This window comes from Lineus longissimus, chromosome 8 (assembly GCF_910592395.1).
Source record: "Lineus longissimus chromosome 8, tnLinLong1.2, whole genome shotgun sequence".
NCBI classification, from domain to species: Eukaryota; Metazoa; Nemertea; class Pilidiophora; order Heteronemertea; family Lineidae; genus Lineus; species Lineus longissimus.
Genome location: NC_088315.1, coordinates 10,101,165 through 10,128,097, shown reverse-complemented (window position 1 = coordinate 10,128,097; position 26,933 = coordinate 10,101,165). Strand labels below are relative to the sequence as shown.

Here is a 26,933-nt window from a genome sequence, read left to right as displayed (position 1 = left end):
ACTTTTCGTTTCCTCTCATTTTAACAAGAACGCTTTGAGTAATAACCATGTAACTTTTTATGTGGGTAGAAAAAGATAACGTGTACAGCGGGCATTACAGACCAATAACTCTTTCACGATGTCAACTAAACCTAGTCAGCTATTACACCAGCTGCCCGGGGTTGTCTGAAAAACACTTCACTTTCCTAATACACCAACTCAATGTGCTCACCGGGGCATATGCTACGCCCTGCGTTGCTCTTGTTATTGCAGTATTTTTGTTCTTCCTCTGGTTCACCTATAAACTATTTTTCCAATCTCCAATCATGTTTGATGCTTTAGCCATTTTGTTTCAGCTCTTAGATAGTAGAAAAACGTGTTATTCATTATTTCTGGTAGCACAAGTCCTGGCACGAAATATCTTTCCCGTCATAATATCAGTACCAAGACGTCACAGGGTAGGTCCTAACTCCAGGAAACGCCTTACTCGTGCACTGTTCCACGTGAAAAGGGTCACTGCTTGGAGAGCTAAATGGGTCAACATCAGAAAAGCGCGATAATTCAGTCTTTGGAATTTTTCCTTTTTTTGTGCAATTTGTTGATGGAAACTACTTATGTAGAACAGGAGGTGACTGGGCAGCGGACAGCTGGGTAATATTGCCCTTAACCCCTCGCCTCCCTAGAGGGGGCGATATATCGTCCCTGTATTTTGTCTCGCGTAGGCGGTACGATATATCGTCCCTATACTAATGCTTTAGTATAGAACTCTCGGTACACGTTAGACGCTATTGTACAGTGTATTCGTGTCCCTGGTGATCTGCAGAAGACTAGATTTAGTTTCATTCATAGTTTACAGAGGGCGCTGCAGTTTGATTGGCGCTTGTGCAGCGTCACAGTACAAGAACTGATTAGCATATAAATTAATATTATGTTGTATTATTCGATCAATCAGTAATAGACAATAGTCAATCAAAGGTTATCAATCAAGTTACGTTGATCATTAACACTAACAGGTTGTAACTGCATCAATTACAGTTCCATATACTTTGTTCAAATCAGAAAAATCAGTCAATTAGAGCAAAATCAATCAAAAAATATTGATTATTACTGATTATTGATTACCTCTTACCTAATTGATACCCAGAAACAACGCCAATTGATAACCAAGGTAATCAGCTTTACGAAAATGTATGGTTTTATTAGTCGTACTTCCACCTATCAAATCCCCGTGTCTTTTGCACTTACACCTATGAATTGTCGTGTCTAAATAGACCCGTGTGTCAAATCCCCGTGTCTATTAGCCCCATCGAGCTTGATGCGGCCAATCAGGGGCTAATTTAGACCCGTGTTCAACACAGGTTTTTGATAGGTGGAATCTGAATAGACACAGCAATTGCAAGTTCTAAGATCCGGCGACAGATGGCGCGGTGTAGTTGCCTCGGTATTGCGCATGCGAAATTCCCCTCCAACGGGAAAGAAACACAGGAGAGCTCCCTACCTACAGCGCACTTGTCGCCGGGGCTATTAATCATTATCTAACACAACTGATAGGTGTAAGTGCGCCGCGGGTTTTTTGACACACGGCGAAGACACGGGTCTTAAAAAAACACGGGGTTTTATCATAGGTGTTCTGTAGGGACTGTATATTGATATAACTCCTCAACCTCTTAAACAAAACAACGTTTATTTCTCCTTGCTTGCTACAAAATCAATCAAACTTTACAAATGTTCATCGCACGAGACAAGACCACAATTGATTTTTTAAGCCTTTTAGCAGTTAAATTGTCAATGTTTGACCGCGACGCATCAAAGAATGCGTCAACTTGTGAAACTGAAATTCGGATATGATATACGGGTTAGTCTTGCGAGTAACTGGTGCGATTTAAATTGGTGATTGACCACGGAAATTTTTTTATAATCGACAAATTAGACAGACTTTGATATTTCCACTCTTTTCAGCCAACTGGCAGGAAAAACTCAAAACACGCCCCCTATTACCCAATTAGCAAAATTTGAAATTAATTTTTTCATCAAATAATTTCTTTATATCTGTAGACTTGCCACAACAAATATTTTTTCAATACCTCTCCAAATATGTACTTGAGAGTCAAAAACATGCACTCGTCTAATAGATAGGCCTCGACCCTCCAACCTATGAATATTCATTAGTGGTCTTGTCTCGCACGTGCTCTCATGGGTGGGCGCAGACATCTTAAACTCCTCGCCATTACTCGTTGTTGTCGTCGTTACACATACAACCGTCTCAACCAAATACACAACAATAGGTGGAACTATGACTATAAATCAAGGATGCATAATGAAGGAGGTACAATATTTAAAAGTAATTTTACGTTATTTTGCATAAAACTGGTAAAAAATCTCGGTACATCGCGTTACATAGGCCTCGGGAGCCAAAGGGTTAATAATGCCTAAGGTCCTTTAATAATTTTGGTACCAAACCAAGTGCTTGAAGTGGTTGGAATACCATAACCTATGCAGACACGTGAGGGCCATTTACAAGGAACCAGTGATCTTGACCGATCCAGATCATTCTAGATTGGTTTGCTGCGTTTATCCTCTTGACTCCCAAAACTTGAAAATCACGGGATCCCAGGGTGGTCACGTGGTTGCGAAATTGGGTCTGACGTTCACAATGTATGGCGCCCGCATACAACCACCAAAGTCCGGTGACGAGGCACCATCTACCCAGGCATGCTCTAACTGACCCTACTGTACATCAAACACGCTAAAACCAGCAATAAAATAGCGTCCCAGCTCAAGGGAATAAAAATATTACTGAGACCGACCTGTCGGTCGTTGGGAAAAAAACATTATTTCAAAATGACTGACTGGTCGGTCACCGGGATTCAAGAGGTTGACTGCGCACCATTGGTCATTCGCAAGAAACACAATGTTTAAGTTTTGAATATAAAGTTAAAATAAAAGATTGAGGTGTGTCGTGTAATCAAGCAATGTGCGTATTCATTTACGCGACACTCGTTAATCATCTTCTGTAATAATTTGTTTGAGTAATCTTGGAAAGTTTTGAAAAATGGCGTCCATTACATTTACATTCTTCGCTCGTGCCTCATCTCAACTAGAGCCCTTTGACGAGAGATAATGGCTTTTTCTGGCATTTATCTGCAAAACTTGACTTTCCTGAGAAACATGACAGTGCCCAAGTTGTAGGGTAATTACACATTTCTTCAAGTCCCAAGATAACATTCATTGAGTTAAGTTGAAATCAGCATGACAGTGAACTGAATGGCTGCAAGAATTTCCAGCAAGTACTTGTACCGGTAATATTTTTCTCTGACAACAACCGTTTTTGGGCCTTTTGAGCTTATTATATATGAGAGTAGTAGACAGATCAAGTTGTTTGAAATGACTGACATAATTTTAAAAGCCCTTGTCCTGCAATTGCCACCGTGGTAATGTACCTAAAGTGCCCCAGCCACATGTGTACAAATGATAATCATGTTTGGCAAAATTAAATGTGTGGTGAATATTGAAAGTTCAAGTGTGAACACATTATGTAAAAGTGTGGAATTACACAGCGAGAACTGTATAATCCCAGTAAATGATTTTTATACATATTGAAGTCATGAAGACTATGAGTGTGAATTTTATCCTGATACTTAAAGGCAGAAAGGGAATTGAAGATAGTGACAAAAATGGTATTTTTTCCTAATGTTAAGTCGGGATCGTGGGATTATTGATTTCTGCCCGTTTCTAGTATTGTGAGGATGTATTTGGTCATTTGTTTTGATGCATGAATGAAGTAACCCATATCGCAATTATTGAAAAATTTGTGTAGAAACTTAATTTGTAGTAGAGTGTCTATATCTGTTACTTCTAATGATTTTAAAGTCTTGAATAAGGGTTTGGTGTGGGCAATGAGCAGAGCAGATAATAATAATTAAATGACCTGAAATCTATCGCCTTGTCTTTTATCTTTTTCACTAGGCTAAAGTTCATTTCTGTGACTCTTCTTTGTATCACAGTGACATCTCTGTGAGACCACCTTGTTGTCTGTTAAAGACTGCACACCAAGACATGGCTCCATAAGCAATATCTCTTTGAGAACATCTTGGTGTCCAATTAGGACTGCACACCGAAGACTTCCCTCCATAAGGAACGCTCTAGACTCTATGAGAAAATATTGTTGACCGATTGGGACACCACACTGAAGACGTGCCTACATACCTTTGAGACCACACCGAACACATCCACTTGAGACCCCCTTTTTGTCTGATCAGGACAGCACACCATAGTCTCCATAAGTGACATCTCAATGAGACCACCTTGTTGTCTGTTCGGTGCAGCACGCACACTGAAGATATGCGTCCATAAAGGACATCTCTATGAGACCATCTTGTTGTCTGATTGGACAAGACAAGTCTCCAAGAGTGACATCTGTATGAGGACACCTTGTTGGCTGATTGTGACAGCACATTGAAGACTTGTCTCCGTAAAAGACATCCATTCGAGAGTAAACTGAAGACTTGCATCAAAAAGGGACATGTCTTTGAGACCATCTAGTTGTCTGATTGAGACAAGACATGTCTTCATAAGTGACGTATGTATGAGGACACCTTGTTGGCTGATTGTGACAGCACATTGAAGACTTGTCTCTAGAAGTGGCATCCCTTCGACAGCACAATAAAGACTTGCCTCAAAAAGGGACACGTCTTTGAGACCATCTAGTTGTCTGGTTGAGACAAGACATGTCTCCATAAGTGACATATGTACGCGGACACCTTGTAGGCTGATTGTGACAGCACATTGAAGACCTGTCTCTAGTGGCATCCCTTCGAGAGCACACTGAAAACTTGCCTCCAAAAGGGACATCTTGTTGATACCATCTTGTATTCTGATTGAGACAAGACTATGTTTCCATAAGTGACATCTATATGAGGACACCTTGCTGATTGGGGCAGCACATCGAAGACTTGCCTCCAAAAGGGAATCTCTTTATGACAATCTTGTTGTCTGATTGAGACAAGACAGTCATGTGTCCATAAGTGACACCTCCATGCGACATTTTGTTGACTTATTGGGAGGGCACACTGAATACTTGTCTCTATAAATATCATCTCTATGAGACTATCTTGTTGATTGATTGGGACAGCACACTGAAGACTTGTCTCCATCAGGAATATAACAGAAAAGAGGCGGCGGAAGGGGCTCTTTAGATAATGGCTGAAATTACAGCTAAAATCATTACGAATGTTTTCATTTCATCATATTTTGTTGGTAGGGCATAGATCTCAACATTATTTAGCATTTGGTGCAAATCGACTACGTTTGGAGGGTTCAAATGGACCCTTTCAATATTGGGCGGGGTACTTTTTGGGGCTATTTTCAAAAAAATTCAATTAAAAAACAAATTTACCGTGCGATGGACATATATACCAGCTTTATATGAATAAATGATTGTTCCAGATCATTTCCACCAAAAAAAGTATATTTGCCATATTCGACTGATAAATCAGGTACTAAGGGTTGGGGTCTATAAGGATTTTCAGTTAAAGTCAACCGAAAAACCTAAAATTATGAATTATAGTTTTTTTTATCTGTTTTTGGTATGAGGGGATTACAAATGATGAAACAGACTAAAAGTAAGTTGTTCAGTGTGAATTACAGAAAATATAAGGGTTAGATCGGTCAAAAAGGGCCAAAATAAGACCTAATGCAATACGCCTAAGAATTGCCTAAAATCACCTCATCCACTGGGACAATTTCCTGATATATTCCCAATTCTGCACAGATCTAATTCAAGACCAACGGTCTTTTACATTTTTCTCGGTTGTTGGTGGTGCCGAACGAGTTGAAAATGCCATTTTCTGAAGGACAGTCACAATTTTGTCTTCCACATCATTTGTTTTTGTTAAAAAATAACTCATTCAAACCAGTTTTCCATGCATAAAGGAACACTACATATCTCCTTTGTAACAGAAAAACAATAGACCTTGGGATAAATCACAAATGAAATCAGAGAAAGTGTTAAAACAGACAAGGAGGAAGGATGTGACAAAGTTAAAGTGTCCTTAGCTTAAGTGACTTTATATCATATGAACAAACTTTTATTTCAATATAAAGCCATGTTTCATGTAATATTTCCTACCTTTACCGAACCATCAATGCAGTTTTTGAGCAACTGGTGAGGTTATCAGGGTAAGGGTTAGTGTTGGAACACACAAAATTCACAATAGTCAATACACAGTTACAACACAGAAAAGTGGGCGTGATCAGGGCAGCACCGTGATTCTAACATTTTCTGCTCGTTAAATCAGACATTCTCGGATTTCTACTAGCTAGCCCAAGACATTGCGATGATGTAGGCTCTGGTCAAGGTTTAATATCGATTGATGCAAATTTTATGTTATGTTTTGTCTTGTTTTCATGTTCAATCTCCCTCTTTTGAAAAAGCCGGCTGACATGGCATGTCTGTGTTTATACACGTGCATTTATTTACACCTTAAATACACAGTCTCAGGGCAGCTAGTGCGCGCGCAGCTAACACGCGCACATGAGCCTGCGGCGCCTAACGGCCAACCCTAAAACCAACTACTGCATTTAGCGTTATTCCAATGTTAGTGCCCTCACACTCGTCCCATGTCAGCCCCATGAGTTAGTCAGCTCCTCTGACATAGTCCGCCTCCAGGTGACTTTGGGTCGACCTCGTTTTCTCTTTCCCAGGGCAGTCTTTGGAATGGTGCTTGGGTTCATCCGGAGGACATGTCCAAGACATCTTAGCCTGCGCCGTCTGATTACATCGGCTAGGTCCTCTTGGTCTTTCCTGCTCAAAGATCTAAATCCATCTCGAGTGTCCTCCGAACAAATCGTAAAACGCTATGACCACCGCCACACGTGGCCTCAACAAATTGATGCAGTGAATGATATGTGTCTACACGACATGGCTTTTATGGCAAATACAATTTTCGTGACCAAAACCAAGTTAAAAGCATAAGCTATGCTTATTCATATGCGTTTGCTTTGACTTGTATCAAAAACTTCCGAGCATTTGCTACGGTTTTAAATGTATTCATACGAGTACCAGCAAATGCTTCAAAATCGTTAGAGAACGCAAATATGCTAGGTTTTATTCATATGGCCCAATGTTACCTGCAGGACCAGATAAGACAGTGTCAGCCCCAGTATTAAATAAGACAGTGTCCGCTACGTAAAAACAAGATAAGATACTATCGGCAGTCATGATAAGACAATTTCACCTCCAGAATCAAATAAGACACTGGGCCATATGAATAAAAACTAGCATTCCTTCAAGTAGTGATATGCGGTAGGTAGCATCCAAGAGGCCTTATGGACATACTAGTGTACATTTGGACGAGAGGGCGTCCACTTGATGCTTTGGAGGAAGATAGTTTACTTCTCAGTATTACGGATGATAAAAAGCCTCGCCCGCCAGATCAAAAAGCCAATGCCAGCAGGTCAGGCCATATGGACGAAAGGGCGTCCATTGGATGCTTTGGGAGGAGAAAGTTTTTTTCTCACTGAATTTAAGGACGATTTAGTGTCCATTGGACGACCCTCGCCGAGGTGATGAACAAGACAATGCTACAAAGTCAGACCTTATAGACGACAGGGAGAAGACATTTTATTCGCACTGAATCTGCAGACGATTTGGCGTCCTTTGGACGGCCCTCGCCTAGGATATGAACAAGAAAATCCAACGCTAGCAGGTCAGGTCTTGTGGACCCTCGCCTAGGATATGAACAAGAAAAGCCAACGCTAGCAGGTCAGGTCTTGTGGACCAGAGCCGTGTGTCCAGTGGATGCTTTCGGTATGGTATTACAATTTGCAACTGAATCTTGTGGACGATATCGCGTCCACAGGACGGCTCAGCTAGCCTAACAGTCTCCACTTTGCCGATGCTGTGTGTCAAGATCATCATCATCATCATTTTTTGGCCGCTTACTGAGCGTTCATTATGTGACCCTGGTTTATCACTTCCCCCTCATCTGGTGTCTGTGAGAAAAATCCGTTTTCCAAATCTTCGAATTAACTAATGTCAAATGAATTGTTGACTGCATGTCCCAGTCATCGGCATGAATGTGCAATCAATCTTTCAGAACTAATTAATTCACTCAGTCGATTGTCGAGCTTATCAAAACAGATGTCATGGATGTGGTCAAACTTTAGAAATCCCAGCTCAAACCTCTCTGGTGTGATTACCCTGGTCAAAATTAGGCAGAAGTTTTACAAACAAAGTTTCGATGTGTGAACAATCATATCAATTAACTGGTTAAAGGGTTTGGGAATCAGTAATTTTATCATTCCACATTCACTGACCTGAGAACTTCCATCTCGACTGCAATTTGACCATTTTGCGGTATTCATAGGTTTTGAGGCAAGACTTACATGTGTACATATATCAACGAAAAATGGAAGTAACGCAAGCAGACAATGCTACAGTATCAGCAGACGCAACCACAGTAGTAGCAGGCGACCGCACAAAAGCAGCAGCAGACGATAGCACAAAAGCAGCAGTGGACAGCACAGAAGCAGCAGATGCTTGCGCTGAAGCAACAGATGACAACAAAAAAGCAACAGACGACAGGAGAAAAGCAGTAGCCCACAGCACACTAGCAACTGATGACAGTACTGACGCAGTAGATGACAGCACAGCAGGTGACCGCACAGATACAGCAGAGCCAGACAGCAGAAGACCGGTAGATGACAGCACTGCAGCAGCTGACCTCAGTGCACCAGTAACTTACGACAGCACAGTAGCAGCAGACGCAAGCACAGATGCAGCAGACGACTACACTACAGACGACAGCACAGAAACGGCAGACGACAGCACAGCGGTTGACGACAAGTACAGGCTCTACAGGAAGCTGGCGTCTCTGGAGAAGAAGATGCACAAGGCAGCCAAGCACGTTTTAAACGTGAACAAAAGACTTTACAAGATCCGCAAGCACCTTCATAAAGTCTCAAAACAAGTGGAGAAGTCAAACGATTATGACTTGGACCTTTACCGTATCCGTGTGCACAAGCTAAGAATTCAACAGGCTCTAGATTATGTTGAATTAAGTCAAGTTCGAGTACTTTTCAAGAGTTAAACTAAAGCAGGACGACCGACTTGGGGGGAGCTGCTCTGTGGGGCTACTGACTGATGACGAACGAGTTTTATCAGCCACACCAAGATCAAGATCTCAACGGTTCTTTTCAGAACCACAAAATTTATAAAAAGAGACCAATCATGTCTTACTTGTATCCCGTAAATTGACGGCAACAATTCCAGCGTGACGGAATCACGGATTCCAGAAAATTTTCAACTTTCAAACAAGCTTAGCAAACAGTTGCTGTTTATATCGATCTACAATTTGGCAATATATATCAAACTTGCAATACAGATGTTCGCAAAAGTTAGTCACGTGAGTCCTAAACATATAGGGCCAAATTCATAAAGGGTGTTTAGCTTAAAACAGCGTTTAACTACTGAATAGACAGATTCTGGCCCTTGATGTGAATCTTCACAGAATATGAATAGGCCCTGAAACTGATTAGAGAGAAGTTGTACATGTCTAACCCTTAAACGCCCTTTATGAATTTGGGCCATTGAGTTTGCAGTGAAGGGACTTTAAGCAGATGTGACGGAATCACTTAAAGGTGACGTCCGTGATTCCGTCACAACAGAATCACGGCCGCAACCTTTTTTTTATTAAGTGATTCTGTGACATCTATTCATTCAGCGTTATCAAGTAATTTCCTTAAGCCTGCACCACACGGTGAAAATTTGCGTGATGCAAGTGACACGCGTGCATGTTGCGACAGGCAAATTCTCACTGTGTGGGGTCGTTTTTTGCTGCGTATCTTCCCTCGCGAGTCGAGACGCAGCCGATCTAGCATGTTTGATATTTTCTCGACACGCGAGGAAGTTAATCACCGTGTGGGGGCTACCTGCAGCAATGTTGCGCGAGTTCGACGAATCACAACAAGCAGATCGGTCACATGATTTATAGGTCAGTCACATGATACCAAAATGGCAGCTCTGTGGAACTGGCGATACTTCATGGGGTCCTCCTCCCGCAATTCAGCAATTAGATTTGCATAGGCCCCCTTATCCTCTCTTTTCTGAATCCATGGCCTTGTCCAAAGACTACGGTCAACGCGGCGCCGCCTCCGACGGAGTAACAGCAGGAGAATAAGGGCAATTTGGTCTTCTTGGTCCATAATACTTCTCATAGGATTTGACAGTTCCCGGGCGCTGCCATTTTGGTATCATGTGACTGACCTATAAATCATGTGACCGATCTGCTTGTTGTGATTCGTCGAACTCGCGCAACATTGCTGCAGGTAGCCCCCACACGGTGATTAACTTCCTCGCGTGTCGAGAAAATATCAAACATGCTAGATCGGCTGCGTCTCGACTCGCGAGGGAAGATACGCAGCAAAAAACGACCCCACACAGTGAGAATTTGCCTGTCGCAACATGCACGCGTGTCACTTGCATCACGCAAATTTTCACCGTGTGGTGCAGGCTTTACTTTACTATATGGCGGAACCATAGTATGAAAAATAATTAAGCCGACAGCGTGGTAAAGATTTTCCAGCGTGACGGAATCACGTGACGGAATCACAACCGGCTATTTCACGAGTTTCCATGCTTTGTTTTAGAAAACGTATGCCACGCCTATGGCAAGCCAAAGCGGAATTTATTCAAGACTTTAGAATTACCATTCAAGAAGTTAAATATAAGTTCAAGAAGGAAATATATGTTCAAGACTAAAATATGTTCAACCTTGAATCAACTGTTTTCAACCTTGAATAAAATATGTTCAACCTTGAATAAAATATGTCCAACCTTGAACAAAATATATTCAACCTTGAACAAAATATATTCAAGACTCACGTGACCATATTCAAGACGCACGTGACCACAAAATTGATGACGTAGAGCGTAGAATCTGTGGTACTTCCGATGCGTTCTGTTTCACGACAGGCATTGCGCATTTTGAACCTATAATTTGCCTGATATGTCTGTGAAACATGTATCGACTCTGACATTCACTCGGCATCCATGTCATGATGTGTAGGACTACAGTACATGTCAGGTGTAGGCGGCTAGGTACGTGTACAACCATGTGTCAAAACCTCGTGCGAACAATTCGAGCTCCGAAACGCAACACAAGTACCATGGGTTCGGGAAAGTCCGGACGCGGGTTCGGGAAAGTCCGTAAAGCATCAAAACATGAGCAACTACGTCATCAATTTTTGTGGTCACGTGCGTCTTGAATATGGTCACGTGAGTCTTGAATATATTTTGTTCAAGGTTGAATATATTTTGTTCAAGGTTGAATATATTTTGTTCAAGGTTGAATATATTTTGTTCAAGGTTGACAATATTTGATTCAAGGTTGACAATATTTGATTCAGGATTGAACATATTTTGGTCTTGAACATATATTTAACTTCTTGAATAGTAATTCCACGGTCTTGAATAAATTCCGCTTTGGCTTGCCATACACGCCATATATTCAGAACAGTTCAGTACTAATTGATGGGCAAAGATCTATTAAGCAAGAATGATATCGACGAGATTTGATGCAGCATAAGACACGATTGTGACGGAATCACAGGGCACGCATGTCTCCGTTTTCGTGGAATTGTTGACGAGAAGAGGGAACCGGATTCCTGATCAGCTCCGGAAGACTACATCTTAGCTGGGTGGACCTAATAGGAGAATAATCGCGATATTCGGCGAATAGGCTTTTGAGTGCGTGGTGGCAAAACGGTTGAGCATCGGCCAAGAGACCGGTGTCGTGTCCAAAGACAGTTTTAAGCCAAAACGTCCGGCGAAGATAAAATGTGTAACGACGACCACAACATTAGACGCGCAAGCCATCGTCTGCTACCGGAGGAAGAGGTCCTCAAAGTTCAATGATACTGTAACATTTTCGGCAAATGTCGGGTTTCAAAATTATGTGTCCCTTAAACTATCTTATACATAGTTTCACATTGTCTTTCCCTCCATCTTGAATACCCCTCTTTCACGACACCTTTCTTTCAAAGTAAGTTATACTACTTATTTTATCTTAAATCCCCTATTTGCCCAACCAGATTGGTACCCACTTGAGTTTAACAGGTTTAAGATTTTGTCAAGCATCTCCCTCAATATCCTGTGTATTTTGGACTTCTATCATGGACTGATAAATTTATCTTTCAAATCTGCCGCCAGTTTTGTTTTTAGCATTGACATTGCACAATTTGAGTGTAATGCAGCACAGAGACGCTGTGACTCATCTTCACGTATAGTATTACATGTATCATGTACAGTGTACATTTTGTACACCATCAGCTGTTTGTAAAACTGTCTATCGTTTGTGAGTGGAGTCGAGATTTTCGGGTCAGAATCTAACAAAGTCGCTCGTTAAAATCAACCATATTTCACCTAAAACAGTTCCAGAGACACTGTTCTCTGAACTACCTATCTTCCTTCTCCAAGTTGACATCCTTGGGGACTCCAAATTAATACTTTATAGCGGTTCGCCCACTTTATAATTGGGCGCCGCCATCTTGTCACAATGGGTTTTGTGGGTTTCGCACCAAGTTGGATTCGTACCTTCTTTATCTCGATTTTTGCTCATTGGAATTTCCTATAACTTCATATTACGATGGTTGAGACATTTGGCCGCATGCTTGACCAAATTTTGTGTATGAAACTCATACGCCATTGTCAAAATTCACATCGTTTGTCACCACTGTCATTTCACCTGTCGACTGGTGTCTGGACCTCGTGGTACGATCACGCATCTGTCCATTTCGTGGAAAGCTTTATAGCCAGAATTTTCCTCGTTAGAATCCGCTATAAGTTTGTACTACGATAGTCATAGCATTTATCTATAGCCTGAACCAGATTTAGCCGTGCAGTCCGAGTACTTTCGTCAAAATTGGCAATATTGTCGACCTCACCGTTTTACTTGTCGTCTGCTATATTCGGCCATTGTGCACGTGCATGAGGCCGCTCGCACTTCCTTTCTCCACTTCTCGGAGAAACGTCATGATTTAAAATTGCCTCGTACGAATTTATTATTACTTTACAAATTGATATTCGAGTATTTGACGAACTTCATCATATCTATAAATATTATTTCGGTTGTGGGAAAGTTGGTGTATTTTGGCGATATTTTCGGGACACCCTCTCGCCTGTTGTCATGGCAAGGCCTGAAACATGGCGCGCCATGCGGGATCTTTTGTTTCACCAATACCGCGCGTAACTTCAAATATCTTAAAAACTACTCGTTGAATTTTCGTCAAATCTCGTTTACTCAATCTTGCATACCATATCTCTCTTGTAATATATTCAATTCCGCGACGGATTAGCCAGTTACTGAATTATTTAGCATCTATTTCGACCTTTAGGTGGTTTTCGTCGTCATTTTGTAAAGGCCAATGGCTGGCGTCACGTCGTAGAATTTACCCTCCCGATGTGCGGAAAAGTCTACATATTTTCTTCTGTCGAATCGATTTCGATCAAATTGTATGAGTATTGTGTTTGATACTATGAACATGGCTTGTTTAAGTTTAAGTAAAATCGTACGAGCCGTTTTTGTAATATTAGTAAGTTCGTTCAGCGCAACATGGGAGAAAGCGTCATTGTTGTATCGCTTTACGCATTGACGCCGTATTTGAAATTGTCTCCGGCTGGTGTGCGGAAATGTGTGTAAATATTTATCTAGCGAGGCGATTTTGCCCAAATTCTGGAAATATGTTCTTCTTTATCATCAAGACATATTGTCAAAGTTTAAGTAAAATCCTACGAGCCGTTTTCATAACTTTTGCGGATTAGTCGGTGGGAAAGCCGTAACTCCGTCAATCTTGCTACTGTGAAATGGCTTAGGAGCCGTTTCTCAAAAAACCTTGGGGATCTAACTTCAAACTTTATTAACTTTGGAACCGCTCGTTAGATTTTTCTCTTTTACGGCTAGTGTGTTCCTTACCGGTAAAAGAAACTTTTGTTCGAGACGATTTTTGATATTCATTTTCTAACTGTAGTTTTAGAGTGAGTTTTGTCAGAATTTCTTACAAAAATTCCCGTTTCTGCCAAATCGCGACGCGAATCCGCGACGCTGATTGGCTGGGGACTGCGTCATTTTGCTATAAAAGACGTGCTTTTTCCAGTATAATCAGTCTTGATCGTGTGGTCAATCCGACAACATCGACTCAAACCCAGGTACGCACCAAACCTGTCGCGCCTCCCCAGCCGGGGTCCGGCGGCGACCGTAGCCTTTCCATTCCGGCTACCCGGCGTATTCCACCTCCGCCATGGGTTCCAATAGTTCTGATCAGACTCACTCCATCCATACCATGACCACACTATGCTTGCATGTACATTGAGTGTTCAGTCCATTGAACATTTCGCGCGTAATCAGCGCGTGTTACTTAGGCCAGCAGGGCCTATCGGTCGTTAGCCATGATCGTAAACTTGTCAGACATAGGCTAGAACTTAGTCAAATTTCACCTCATCGTAAATATAAACATGCCATAAGTGATCATCTGTAAATATTTCGTCGAGGACTTGGATAAGATACTTATCCTATCATTTGAAGTTTAAATAATATGTTATTAGTTATCTTATGACTTTGTCGGCCATTATTTAAAACGAATCCCACATTGTAGCAACGCCTTTTCGATGAGCTGTACGGATCTTTCTCTGAGGTCTGTTTCTGAGGCACATGTCTATTAGTTAGTTTTTTTTAGAAGAACTTCTCCATTTTTAATGATTACGCTGAGTCCGAATATACCTTACCAAGGCCAGCTTCCATGGCGTTTCCGTAACCGACCCAAAGAGCCAGCGACCATGGCGCCCATATGCTAGTTTCCATAGCAACCAAAGGCCCGCGCCGTACCAGGTTCCTTGCGTAATCATTTATTTAGAGTTCTTTGTCCTGTCATAAACCGTTGGTTGTTACAATCTAAAAATGCCTCAGAGACATATCTTTATTCACAGCTGGGCCTCGGATCAAATCAGTGATAGACATTTTTCAAATTAAGACTTTCGACTTGACGGAGGTACGTGTGCGTGTAAGGTATTTAAGTAACGTATTCCCAAACCATGACTGAGACGGTCATACCGACCGAGGCCAGCCACTTCGACCCAGGCGTCCCAAGCCGAGGCCAACCTGAGCCTGTTACGTTACCTGCATGCACATTGATTTGCGTTTTGTTGAATGTCTTTTTCCCAACCCCCCAATTGTCGTCCGAAATGCTATAAGGAATAGCAGGAGGCAATTCGCCCTGTCTGGAGACATGGTGTCTTCACGTCACAATCACAACTGGAGACAAGACAAACTGTCCCTCTATAGTTTCTAGTCTATGGTACTTGGTCTCAATAAGTATATTGCGGGCGACGGTGGGAATCCAAACCGCTATGCGGCCGGGACAATCTCCATGTCGTCCAGCTGCCAACCACCACATGTCCTAACTCCTCTGGACATACTCACATGGGCCGTCACAACCAGCCAAACCTATTCCTGTCCCCGCATTTACTGATACATTGAGCCAGTTACCTTTATCTACGTCATTAGTTTAGTAATCTAGATCGTGTTGTGACATAAACGCTAAATCTAAGTTGTGAAAATAACCACAATCAAGACAAAACTCGTGGTGTATCAAATGCTAGATCTATATCGTAATATGTCCGGTCCTACCGTCTCGCCAAATCACCAAGACGTGACGTCACCCATGACGTCATTGGCTGTGACGACCGTTGCTCTGGAGTCCGCGCAGTCCGTTACCAGGACTGCTTACCAACTAGGACTCTGTGACGTACGCCAAGCTGTGAAGCCGGTCATGATCCGTTAGTTTAGTGTAACCCCCCATCGTCCCGTTTCTAAGAATCGCTACAATACGTTTTATCCGTATAGGGCGGATTTTAATGTGCTTATGAATTGACAAGCGCATATAAGAGGAAGCACAAGATGTGAGGATCGAAATGATGTATAATGAGCCCAAAGATTTTGTCAATGGTCAGAGAAATATGTGTTTGAAGCAGTCATGTCGACTAAATCTGAAGGCTGCGCCCGCGGCGCCCACTGTCTCTCCCGTTGTTCAACTTAAATACCTCTACTCTTATAATTCTTTCGAAACCTGGTTTAAAACGGTTTCGTTATGACGCTCTAGATGTATATTGACAGATTTAGGTCAATAATTCCTACTTAATGTTGGTGTTTTTGTGGTGTATGTTAGGCTTCAGCTCATGCCCGGCTTCCTGTCCGAGAATAGGATAGGCCTACTTTCGTTGAAGTCCTTTTGAGAAATCCGACAATAAGTTGTCCTCATTCGTTGGTGTCATTGTTTTCAAAGGTTTAATTGGAAGGTTTTATCCCCTCCGGTAAAATATGTTTGCAAATCTGTAAGACAGTGTTTTGATATTGTATTTTGCAATACCAAACCAATCAATAAACAATCAATCAGTCCAATCTCAATCATTAATCTGTAATCAACTATGAGTATTCAGTCATCAATCAAGCAACGAAGTATATTTGATGGAGATATCAAGACATTAGAGAGAATAAGATTGCGTTATTATCAGTGCAAGACCAGTAGACCCACGCCCAGTATCGTCATTGGGGGGATAACAACCTGGCCGAGTGAACGCGGGCTTCTGTTCTGGGATCGATACCTGGCCTGTGCAACTGGCCTGAAAGTCGTTGTTGTGTGCTGGATTGTACAGCTGCGTTGGTTCCTCCAGAAAAGTTTCTGGATAGGCCGATTAATAATGTATGCAGTTGTAAAGCTATTTGAGGAAACAACACATTGAAACGCGCTATATCATAATTATATCATTATTTTATTTTGTCATTACTGTCATCATTACCCCCTTAATAAATTTCTGTTATTCCAGAAATGTTCGTGGGTGAGTAAAAATGCATTTTCTTGCCATCAGGGAATAGGAATTCAACATGATGTTGATGTTCAATGAAACGGCCAGGGGCCATTGTGCTCACCCTATACATCTTTTAGTAGGCAGGATCATGCTTAGTTTAGAGGTGAATATGGTGAACACAATCAGGCATGAAGACTTTTTTTAGATGTGTATTGATGTCAAGTAATAAGACAGGGCAGTATATATAAGTTTATGATCCAACCAATAATTGTCTATGACATCAACAAGATCAATATCGTGTGATTGCTAAGAGTCCCTGCAATAAAAAATTCATCGAAAAAAAGTCATTAATAAACGAGATATTGCACGTCATACTTTTTCAGTTTTGACCCCCTGGTGGCCAAATCAAGAATCAGATCAGGCCAAAATTCGGTGTCAGAGATTATCTGATGTAGGGGGTTACATGTACCAACTTTCAAGTTCATAGCTTCAGCAGTTAAGAAACGTGCCATATTTACACTCTAATGGCCAATTTACGCCATTTGACCGCTGTGACCTAGAAAAGGAGGTCAAATCCAAAAATCATAGGACATGTGGTGTATCCTTGCTAGAAGTCCCTGCCATAAAAATTTTATCGAAAACAATTCACTCAAATAAGCAAGATATTGCACTTCTTCCTTTTTCCATTATGGCCCCCTGGTGGCCGAATAAAGAATCAGATCAGGCCAAAATTCGGCATCAAAGGTTATCTGATGTAGGGGGTTATATGCACCAAGTTTCAAGTTCATAGCTTTACTGGTTAAGAAACGTGCCATAGTTTACACTCTAACGGCCAATTTACGCCATATGACCTCTGTGACCTTGAAAAGTAGGTCAAATTGAAAACCCGTAAGACATGTGATGTATTCTTCCTAAGAGTACCTACCATAAAAATTTTATCGAAAACAAGTCACTTATAAGCGAGATATCAGACTTTTTAGATATCCACTTTTGGCCCCCTGGTGGCAAAGTTGAGAATCAGATCAAACTGAAATTCAGCACCAGAGGCTATGTGATATGGGGGTTATATGTACCAAGTTTCAAGTTCATAGCTTTACTGGTTAAGAAACGTGCCATAGTTTACACTCTAACGGCCAATTTACGCCATATGACCTCTGTGACCTTGAAAAGTAGGTCAAATTGAAAACCCGTAAGATATGGGATGTATTCTTCCTAAGAGTACCTACCATAAAAATTTTATCGAAAACAAGTCACTTATAAGCGAGATATCACACTTTTTAGATTTCCACTTTTGGCCCCCTGGTGGCAAAGTTGAGGATCAGATCAAACTGAAATTCAGCACCAGAGGCTATGTGATATAGGGGGTTATATGTACTAAGTTTCAAGTTCATAGCTTTAGTGGTTAAGAAACGTGCCATAGTTTACACTCTAACGGCCAATTTACGTCATATGACCTCTGTGAACTTGAAAAGTAGGTCAAATTAAAAACCCGTACGATATAAGATGTATATTTGCTATGAGTACCTACAACACAAGTTTCATCGAAAACAAGTCACTAATAAGCGAGATATCACACTTTTTAGATATCGACATTTGGCCCCCTGGTGGCCAAGTTGAGAATCAGATCGGACCGAAATTCAGTGTCAGAGGTCACCTGACCTAGGGGGTGCTGTGTACAAAGTTTCAAGTTCATAGCCCTAGCGGTTAAGAAACGTGCCACTGTTTTTGAAATAGGATACGACGACGGATGACGACGGACGATGGACACTGCGGTATTACATAGACTCCCCTACGGTGAGCCAACAAGTTGGCACAAAATTAGTTCTTTGAGATGCGGACTTCTTCTGCTTTTCTTCCAATCTTTTTTTCAGGGGGGTTGTCTTCGTGCTGCCATGCGCACCAGAGGATAACAGGGAGCAAACGTACATCCAGTTCGTCTTTCCTCGTGTGGAATGGGTAGGCTGAGAACAGCAACTTATCACTCAAGTTTACGGAAAACTCGTTGGAAAGGGTCCGACTTGTGTGGACATTTCGATCAGTATTCAGACATTTCAAGGTACGAGTCACCAATTTTGAGCATGCGACTCTCATCCAAACAAAAAACACAACACATCATTTGACTATACAAGACCATTTTATTCTAAGTAGAAGTCAGAATCCACTTGAGAATCAATCACAAGGTTCAAAAACCTGTATTCAAAATCAATAAATACCACAACATGTGGCTGATAGAAGTGCATGGCCTGGAGGCTACAGTCCAAGTCACAATTGACATCCTTCCTGCTTTTGGTCAGTTAAACGAACATACGCGCAAGTTGTGTGCCAATGACGGACTGGTACCACCCTTATCTCTCCATGTTTCATGTGTTTTACGCGAAACTTACATGCTGGGGAGCGCTGATGACGTGCATTAAAGCATGTCAATTGTGATTTGGACTGTATGTACTTTACAAATAGCATAGACAAAGTGGTGGAATGTCAAACCCCTTCACCAATGAGGGTTGAAATGTTTGCTTAGAAAAGCCACTTGCTGTAAGCTACCTGGCAATGCCTTCATGACTTCAGGTGGTCTGATGCAGAATAAGGACATCATCAGGACCTTAGGTGTACGCACCATCATCTTAATATTGGCCTATACTTTTCCGGCAACAACTTTGGTCCCTAATTCACACTATGGGAGAGAGAAATGGCAATGGACACTGTTTTTAGCCAGTAGTTTTTGAGATATTTTTCAATCAAGGAAGCCTTCATCTGCGCGTTGGTGACCTCAATTCAATGTGGCTACTTACTGTGTAGACGCTATCTAGCTGGTTTTGGAGAGTTTGATTCACTTCGGCCTATTACAGGGCTATTACATTTAAAGGCCTACACTGTTCGTTAAACATTTTGAATTTGTAATTGACTTTGAAAACTTTCAATTCCATGAATACATACTGAACATAATTTTCAGCAAGCCTTTGTGTAGACATATATACAAATACTATAAATACCAAGTTTCAACAAATTTGTATTCATAATAACTGCACTACAGCATTGTGTATGAGTGGATTTTTATTTAACTGGACCACCAGCAATTACGAACGGTGTACCCCTTTAATAAAGACCTTTTGTACAGGTGGCCATCAACCGGCTAAATAGCTTCTATAAATAACAAACATGCAATCATACCAACCCACATGATTCATGGAAGTAGGATCTGCCTTACGCTTATAGTTGATGTTATTTATGTGGAGCCCTTTTTTAACCTCGAGTGGCAGTTAAACTTTTAAAACTATGAATCAGAGGCAGTTGCTATGCTCACACATGGTGGCATGTGTGTTTCTATGGTTGATTATGGGGGTCAGTACTGAAGGTCTCTTCCCTACAAGACAGAGTGTATGCAGATATCATTCAGTGTCACTCCATCCTAAACATATCATTACATGATACTCTATGCTGCATTGAAAGGCTGAAAGCCTTGCATGTTAGTACTAATATTAGCAGGAATGTTTGGGAAGAGAATACACAACTGTTCACAGGAAAAGACGAACAGCCAAAAATATTCAAAGCCAATGCCAATGGGGAGACAACTCTGCATCAAGAATTAAGAAGGTGCCATTATTTCAAAAATCTGATCAAAAATTAGAACTTGGCCCTTAGCGGAAAAAAAATCAGGAATATGGGGATATCTTTATAGCCGAGTCAACAATGTGAATACTCTTCTTGAATTATCACAGCAATTATGACGAGTCCTTTAATTCTATGGAACGATAACAACCTTAATGGAAACCTATAGCGAATCGCTTACAAAAATGGCGAGTTTTGAACGGCCCGGTTAAAACCAAAGGTAGGAATAAGCTTCCATTGATAAATGTTAGCAGTTTCGAGTTCTCCACAGGTCGTTGATTATGTAGCCAATGAGCTGCATCAGAAGTAATCACCAATTTAGTTATTTTTACCACATTCAGCTAGTCTAAATAAAGACTTGTGGCACAACTGGATCTCTTTAAAATCTTCTGCTAGGAAATCTGATCGAAAATATTGTGCCCCTTCAGAGGGAAAAGGACACTGACCACTCTCTTGCATAACATCGTAATGCTGTCCGCAGTGAAGCAATACCAACTCATTGATAGGTCAACGGATCTTTCAACCAAATGACAAGGATGCTGCTGGTCAAAAATCATAGAAAATCCCAGGTTGGGTTTTCCATGAACCTTGCAATGTCTTAAAATGCAAGGGACCCACAACTCTTGAAGAGAGGAGTTGATTCTCAAAAACAATCTGCCGAATAACTTGCAGGTCATTTCAGGTCAATTTACTCTCAGTTGATGGAATGGGAATTAACTTTTATTTGAAATTTTCATTTTAGGGCATGTTGAAAAATCCGTTAACCCACCAATAAAATTGGCATGGCCTAAATTAACAGAAAGCGGCATAAAAGGTAACTTCCTAAGGACACCGTCCTCATGTGGCACAAGAAGGACAAGGAAATGAGTAGTTCAAATTATGTTTCATTTAGGAAAAGATGTTCTTTAAAAACTTGATCATTTAAGCACATTGTTTTCTGACACAACACTTCTCCCCTTGAACCAATTCCATGATGTATATTTGCCCTTCACGGAGACATCGACCAGCCAGGATCTTACAACCTTGTCCTACTTCAACCAGATTAAGGTCGTAAATGGATCCATCGATTTTGTCGATACCTGTAGACAGCCACTTGCTATATCAAGTCATGTTGTTATAAGACATATCTACCACCACTGTGACATATGCAAGGCTGAAAAACAAGACGTGATGACATAACCTCACCCAAGTCAGCCGGGAAGCTATTGTCAATTGCAAAATATTTGCAGGTGTTTTATTTTCATGTTTTATGAATAACATTGATCTGTGCCAAAAAAAATCGCATAAAAATACGTTCATTCCATTGGAAAAACTGAATTTTATTTCTTTATACGCCAAAATGATAATGGTGAATTTCAAAAATTTCCGAAATTTTCACAAATTGAAAAAACAAAGAGATGCCAGAATTACGCAAGTTCACAGCAGTATCTTTTTACATCACTGGTTTACATTGAAGAAGAACAGATGTTTATGAGAGTATACTTTGTTTACAGATAGGAATGTACAGAGGACATCAGATGGAGGTACCTGTCCGACGACTCATTATAAGAACGGCCATATCCAGGTAACCACCAATCCATCCCGATTTTCCCCGACAATTTTTTTCACTATCCCGAATCCCGACAGTTATTTTGAGACCATCCTGACATCCAAAAAGACCATTCTGCTCAGTGAAACTTTATCATGTGGTTAATATCAGGTTAAGCAAGTGAAATCGTGAAAAATATTCTGAAACACCCTGTATTGATACATAGTATACAAAGGCCTGGACGGGTTAAGAGATTAGTCATGTGTCAGTCGATTGCTCTGAATTTAATCAAATAACAAGATATTAAATGTTAAAACATTTCTTCTGGATAAGTTTCATATAATTTTGGTCTATCACACCGAGAAGTAAATTTTAAAGAAACCATTCAGTAAGAAGCTACTTTTTATTGGGTTGAAGACATTTGAAGCAGCAGTTTGCAACTGGAAATTGTGTACATAAATTGGACTGTCCATTGTCTTGGAAGATATACTTGTCAAACAAAATGTATTACACCACAACGCGGAAAAAATTTCATCAGGAAATAGTGGTTAAAACCTTAACTGGGTGCAGGAGAAGATTGGTGAAAAATATAGTGTTGTTGTTGGTCTGGAAACTGGGGCATCAAAGTTTTCTTCTGAAGATATGGAAGAGCAAATGGAAATTTTCTCAAAAATTGTTTTTCAGATTTGTATATTCGGTGTGTTTTATTGACGTTCAGAGTAAATACAATATACTACCTCCGATCTGCTGATCTATCACATTTTGAAGGTAATGAGTAAACAAAATAAACAAAATCCCAACTACTGTGAGCTTCAAATCAGAAATGAATATGAAACATCTTTGTTGGTCAGCCAATAAGCAAAATATTTGAAAGGAACGCCTCAGGGTCAAAATGAAGTTTTTAATCACCATGGAATGATTGGAAGGTTATTTGGTCAATACTCAGAATATAAAGATAGATTCTCATAAAAAAGCAAAATATGTAAAATTTCATGAAATTCTTCTCTCAATTTTCAGTGATCTGACTGAATGGACGTTAGCGGTCTTCAAGTGAAATATATATAAACTCTTAGGGAAATAGAAGATACTCTGTTTAAATGACAAAATATCCACCATGATATATGTATACGTAAATTGTTCCTAACGACCCCCAAAGATAAAGACTGGAGCCAAACAAGAGAACCCCAGATTTAGCGAATTGATGGCAAAATGGAAGTATTGGTTGTCTCACCAATTAAATACCGTGAGAGTAGGACTAATGTTTAGGCTAACACTGAGGCGGGAGCCTAAGTTACGGACAAAAAGACCGCCCCACCTGTGCGGTGATCTTCAAGAACCACAGTGAGGTGCCCACTTCTGTTCAAAACACACCAAACTAAACAATCATTATTATCAAGGTGTTTTAGAATGGGAAATCCTGGATTGAAGCAAGTACATGTATGTGTTCTACTTCAAAATGTACTAAAATGATACGAAACAATACATTTTTAGCACAAAATTAGTCACAATATTTCACTTGAACTTACATGTACATTCAATTATATATGTACTTGAATTGAGAAACATGCGTATTTCTAATGGCATTATTACATTGTTAACTGTACAACTTGTTATTGCATCTTTTAAATGTGCCACAATTTCAAAGCAAACTGGAATGACTGAACTTATCACTTGAGGAACTGGTATTTGAAAACACATTATTTCCTTAAATATCACAAGAATTATCCTAATGAAAAGCTGTTCAATTGATGACAATATAAGGAGTTCAATAGGTCTATTCAACACAGGGTGACTCTTGCAGAATAACATAAAGTCCAAATCACAAATGACCTTCGTCCTGCTTTGCATCAGTGATGCGCGAGGTACGTGCCAAGTTGGGAACCAATGATACACCAGTGACGCGCTTACATATGTATCTCTCTATGTTTCATGTAAATTCCACGCGACCTACGTGCTGGGTAGTGCGTCAATGATGCGAATTTAGGGATGACAATTGTGATTTGGACTGTAGTTCCCATGGTTATTTTTACAACCATGTTTTTAAAGGGTCAAGTCCAGAATGTGAAAAGCTACTAAATATGTGCAGTGTTCTCAAAGGGCTTATTTAGCAGGGAAGCCAACTATACCAAGGCTGGTCACACATTTCTATAGATGGACAACGTTTGCAGTATTGAATGGGGAAAGTTTCTGACAGAGAAACTATCTGAAGAGAACACTGACGGATGCTAGATCTATTTCAAGCGACTAAGACTAATACATCATGCAACTACCGGACTGTGAGGCCAATTTTTTCGGACCAGAATCCAGAACTATACAGGAGCGATCCTTTCTTTAACCCTTTAGCGCTCCAGCGTTTTAACTGTTTTACCGTCTGTTCCTCCAGAAAAATGCCTAAAAATTAGCAATTTCAACATGAAATTTGTAGTATTACTCATCAGTAATGGATAACTCCATTGACTGAGCAAAGTTTGGCTCCGAACATCGGCTCAAGTAGAACAGTGTTTTGATTTAACACTTTCACGGCAGATGTCACCCCTAAATCACGGGCGTTTGAAGATAAAAGCTGCGGGCTTCCATGGGCGTTTGGAGGGCTAAAGGGTTAACAACATGGCTGGGCCTTGATATAACGATACAAACATAAAATATGTAATTGTTTGGTAGTCATATGATGAGGGCGCCACAAATTCTAGGACCCTATGTCTACGTCACCTCAATCCATGATAAGAATGATTAGCAAGACCTTACAACCAGACCATCGTCATTTTGTCAAAAATATTATTGATACCGGTAGGCCTACATTCACACATAGTGGAATGAACGTAAAAAATAACTTGATTTCAAAATGATGGCATTCATGATGTGTGATTCTCGAGGATATTCTGTAAGCATCCGATACCTTTAACAACCTAGACCAATTATACGGAGGAAGTTGTCTAGCTGCGATAATAATATTACAAAGTGTAGCTGAGCTCTCACTGTTTGTTGAAAACAGCACTGTACAAAATTTCAAATATCATTGTTATCATTATTAGGGTTGCATAATTATTAAACATAATATAATATTATTTGAAACAGGGAATTTGCCGTCAACATAATTATACAAGAATGCATGTACCACGAGTGTAAAACATGAAATTTCAGGTCATTTAGATTTTGGCAAATTTTTTTTTTTCTTGGCAATAGACTAAATGTTGTGTCTGCTGTCAGAATTTAATGGTACATTTATTCGAGTTGAAATGTTGTGCTTTCAAACTCAAAGTTGGTGTATGATGGTGCATTCGCCAAAATAAAACGCTCGAAAAAATTTCACGGTTAACAGTCATCATATGAAGCAAGATGCCAGAGCCCTTTACCAATCATTTTTTAACAGAAATCTGAATCTATTCACGCAAAAGGTTGTAAAAGGATGAACCAGAAATATGGTCAAAACAAGTGATCAGAAGATGCCTACACAAAAAGAATGGCATACGACGTGTGGTTTGAAAAGTGAAAAAATTGGTGATCCGATAAAAAAAGTGCCTTTCATTAATCTTATCAAAAGTAAAAAGAAACGGAGAAGAAATTCAAATTCAAATTTTATATACACAAAAAACTAGGTAATTCAGATATGTAGAAGAAAGTTTAAACCATCATTTTTTTAATAATCTCTCATTGTCTGAACCACAACCGCATGCAGCATACTATATAACACACTGGAATGATATTTTTTGGTTGTACAAATAGGATGGACCAGTTTAAGTAATCTGTAGTTTTCACGCACCCACTGATTCACCCATGATTATTGCTGGACATCAGGCGCATAGATAGATGCTTCCTCTTGATGATGGCGTGGAAGATCAGACGACAAGTTGGTTGTTAAATATCATGCAACCATACTGTACACCATATCTTTACTGTACCGGGTAACCCGGAGTGGTTTTACTTGCAGTTGTCCACCTTTTACTACAAAACTGTGGTTTTGGTAGAACTACGGGGGCTGTAATACATAATGTATTGATAAAGTTGCACTTTGCGCTTGCACTTGAACCTCAAGGACCGCAGAAGAATAAACGCCCACAAAAAAATTATCGGTACCACAAAACCTCAGTGTATAATGCCATTTGAAACCTGCAGATGGCAGCACAATGTAATCTGGACACCTTCAGCGCATCATTTTACGTGCCAATATCAAAATGTCTGTTCTTCTTGAGAGCTAACGAATCTCATCCTCATCCATCGCAACTCGATTTATAAAATCACTATCCATCTGCGAAGGGTTAATCTGCTCGATGACTCTTGATTAAAAAAAAATCTTCGGTTACCATGGTTACTAGAAGATTGACTATTCGTCGTTGGTCAACGGCTTATTGTTTTGGTAATCAACGGACATCAGGCAAGCAAATATTGTTAAAATCATCTTGGACTTCAATTCGGTGATGTCCTCGGGCAGGGCATAGATTCGTGCACCAGCTCTCCTGGCCATGGATATGGCGTACTTTGCGTTGGAGAATTTATCCTGAAAAGAGGGAAAAATAAGTATCACGTGATAAACATCAGTCAGAAATGACCAGACAAGAAGGCCACATGACAAGATGCACTCTTTTACCACAACTAAAATGAACCTATCACGCCGTTCTTACAATCCAATCACAATTGTCATCCCTAAATTCGCGTCACTGACACGCCACCAAGTGTGTTGGTAGCGTGTAACTCGCGCATAATTTTTGCGAAACATCGAGAGATAAGCGTGTCACTGGTGCGTCACTGATGCACAACTCGCACAAACGGTGTGCATCAATGACGCGAACCAGGAGGGATGTCAGTTGTGATTCGGACTGTACTCTTTTGCAACATTGGGACCTAAAGCACTGCACGAAAAAGTGATTTCAGCCACTATCACCAGCAAGGGAGGCATAACAACATAACAAGTGATTGCAATTTAACCAATTGGCGGGCGTTTTTTTCTCCAACTACAAGGTTTCA

The 26,933-nt window shown here is 40.5% G+C and overlaps 1 protein-coding gene across 1 annotated transcript in view; it reads right to left on the bottom strand.

Annotated features, from left to right (window-relative positions):
- Positions 1-18,952: 18,952 nt before the first annotated feature.
- Positions 18,953-26,933, bottom strand: part of LOC135492879 (plastin-1-like) — a 36,569-nt gene continuing 28,588 nt past the window's right edge. The window contains exon 13 of the mRNA XM_064779569.1: positions 18,953-26,466. Coding sequence (XP_064635639.1) covers positions 26,293-26,466 — 174 coding nt within the window. The 3' untranslated portion in view covers positions 18,953-26,292. The remainder of the gene's footprint in view (positions 26,467-26,933) is intronic.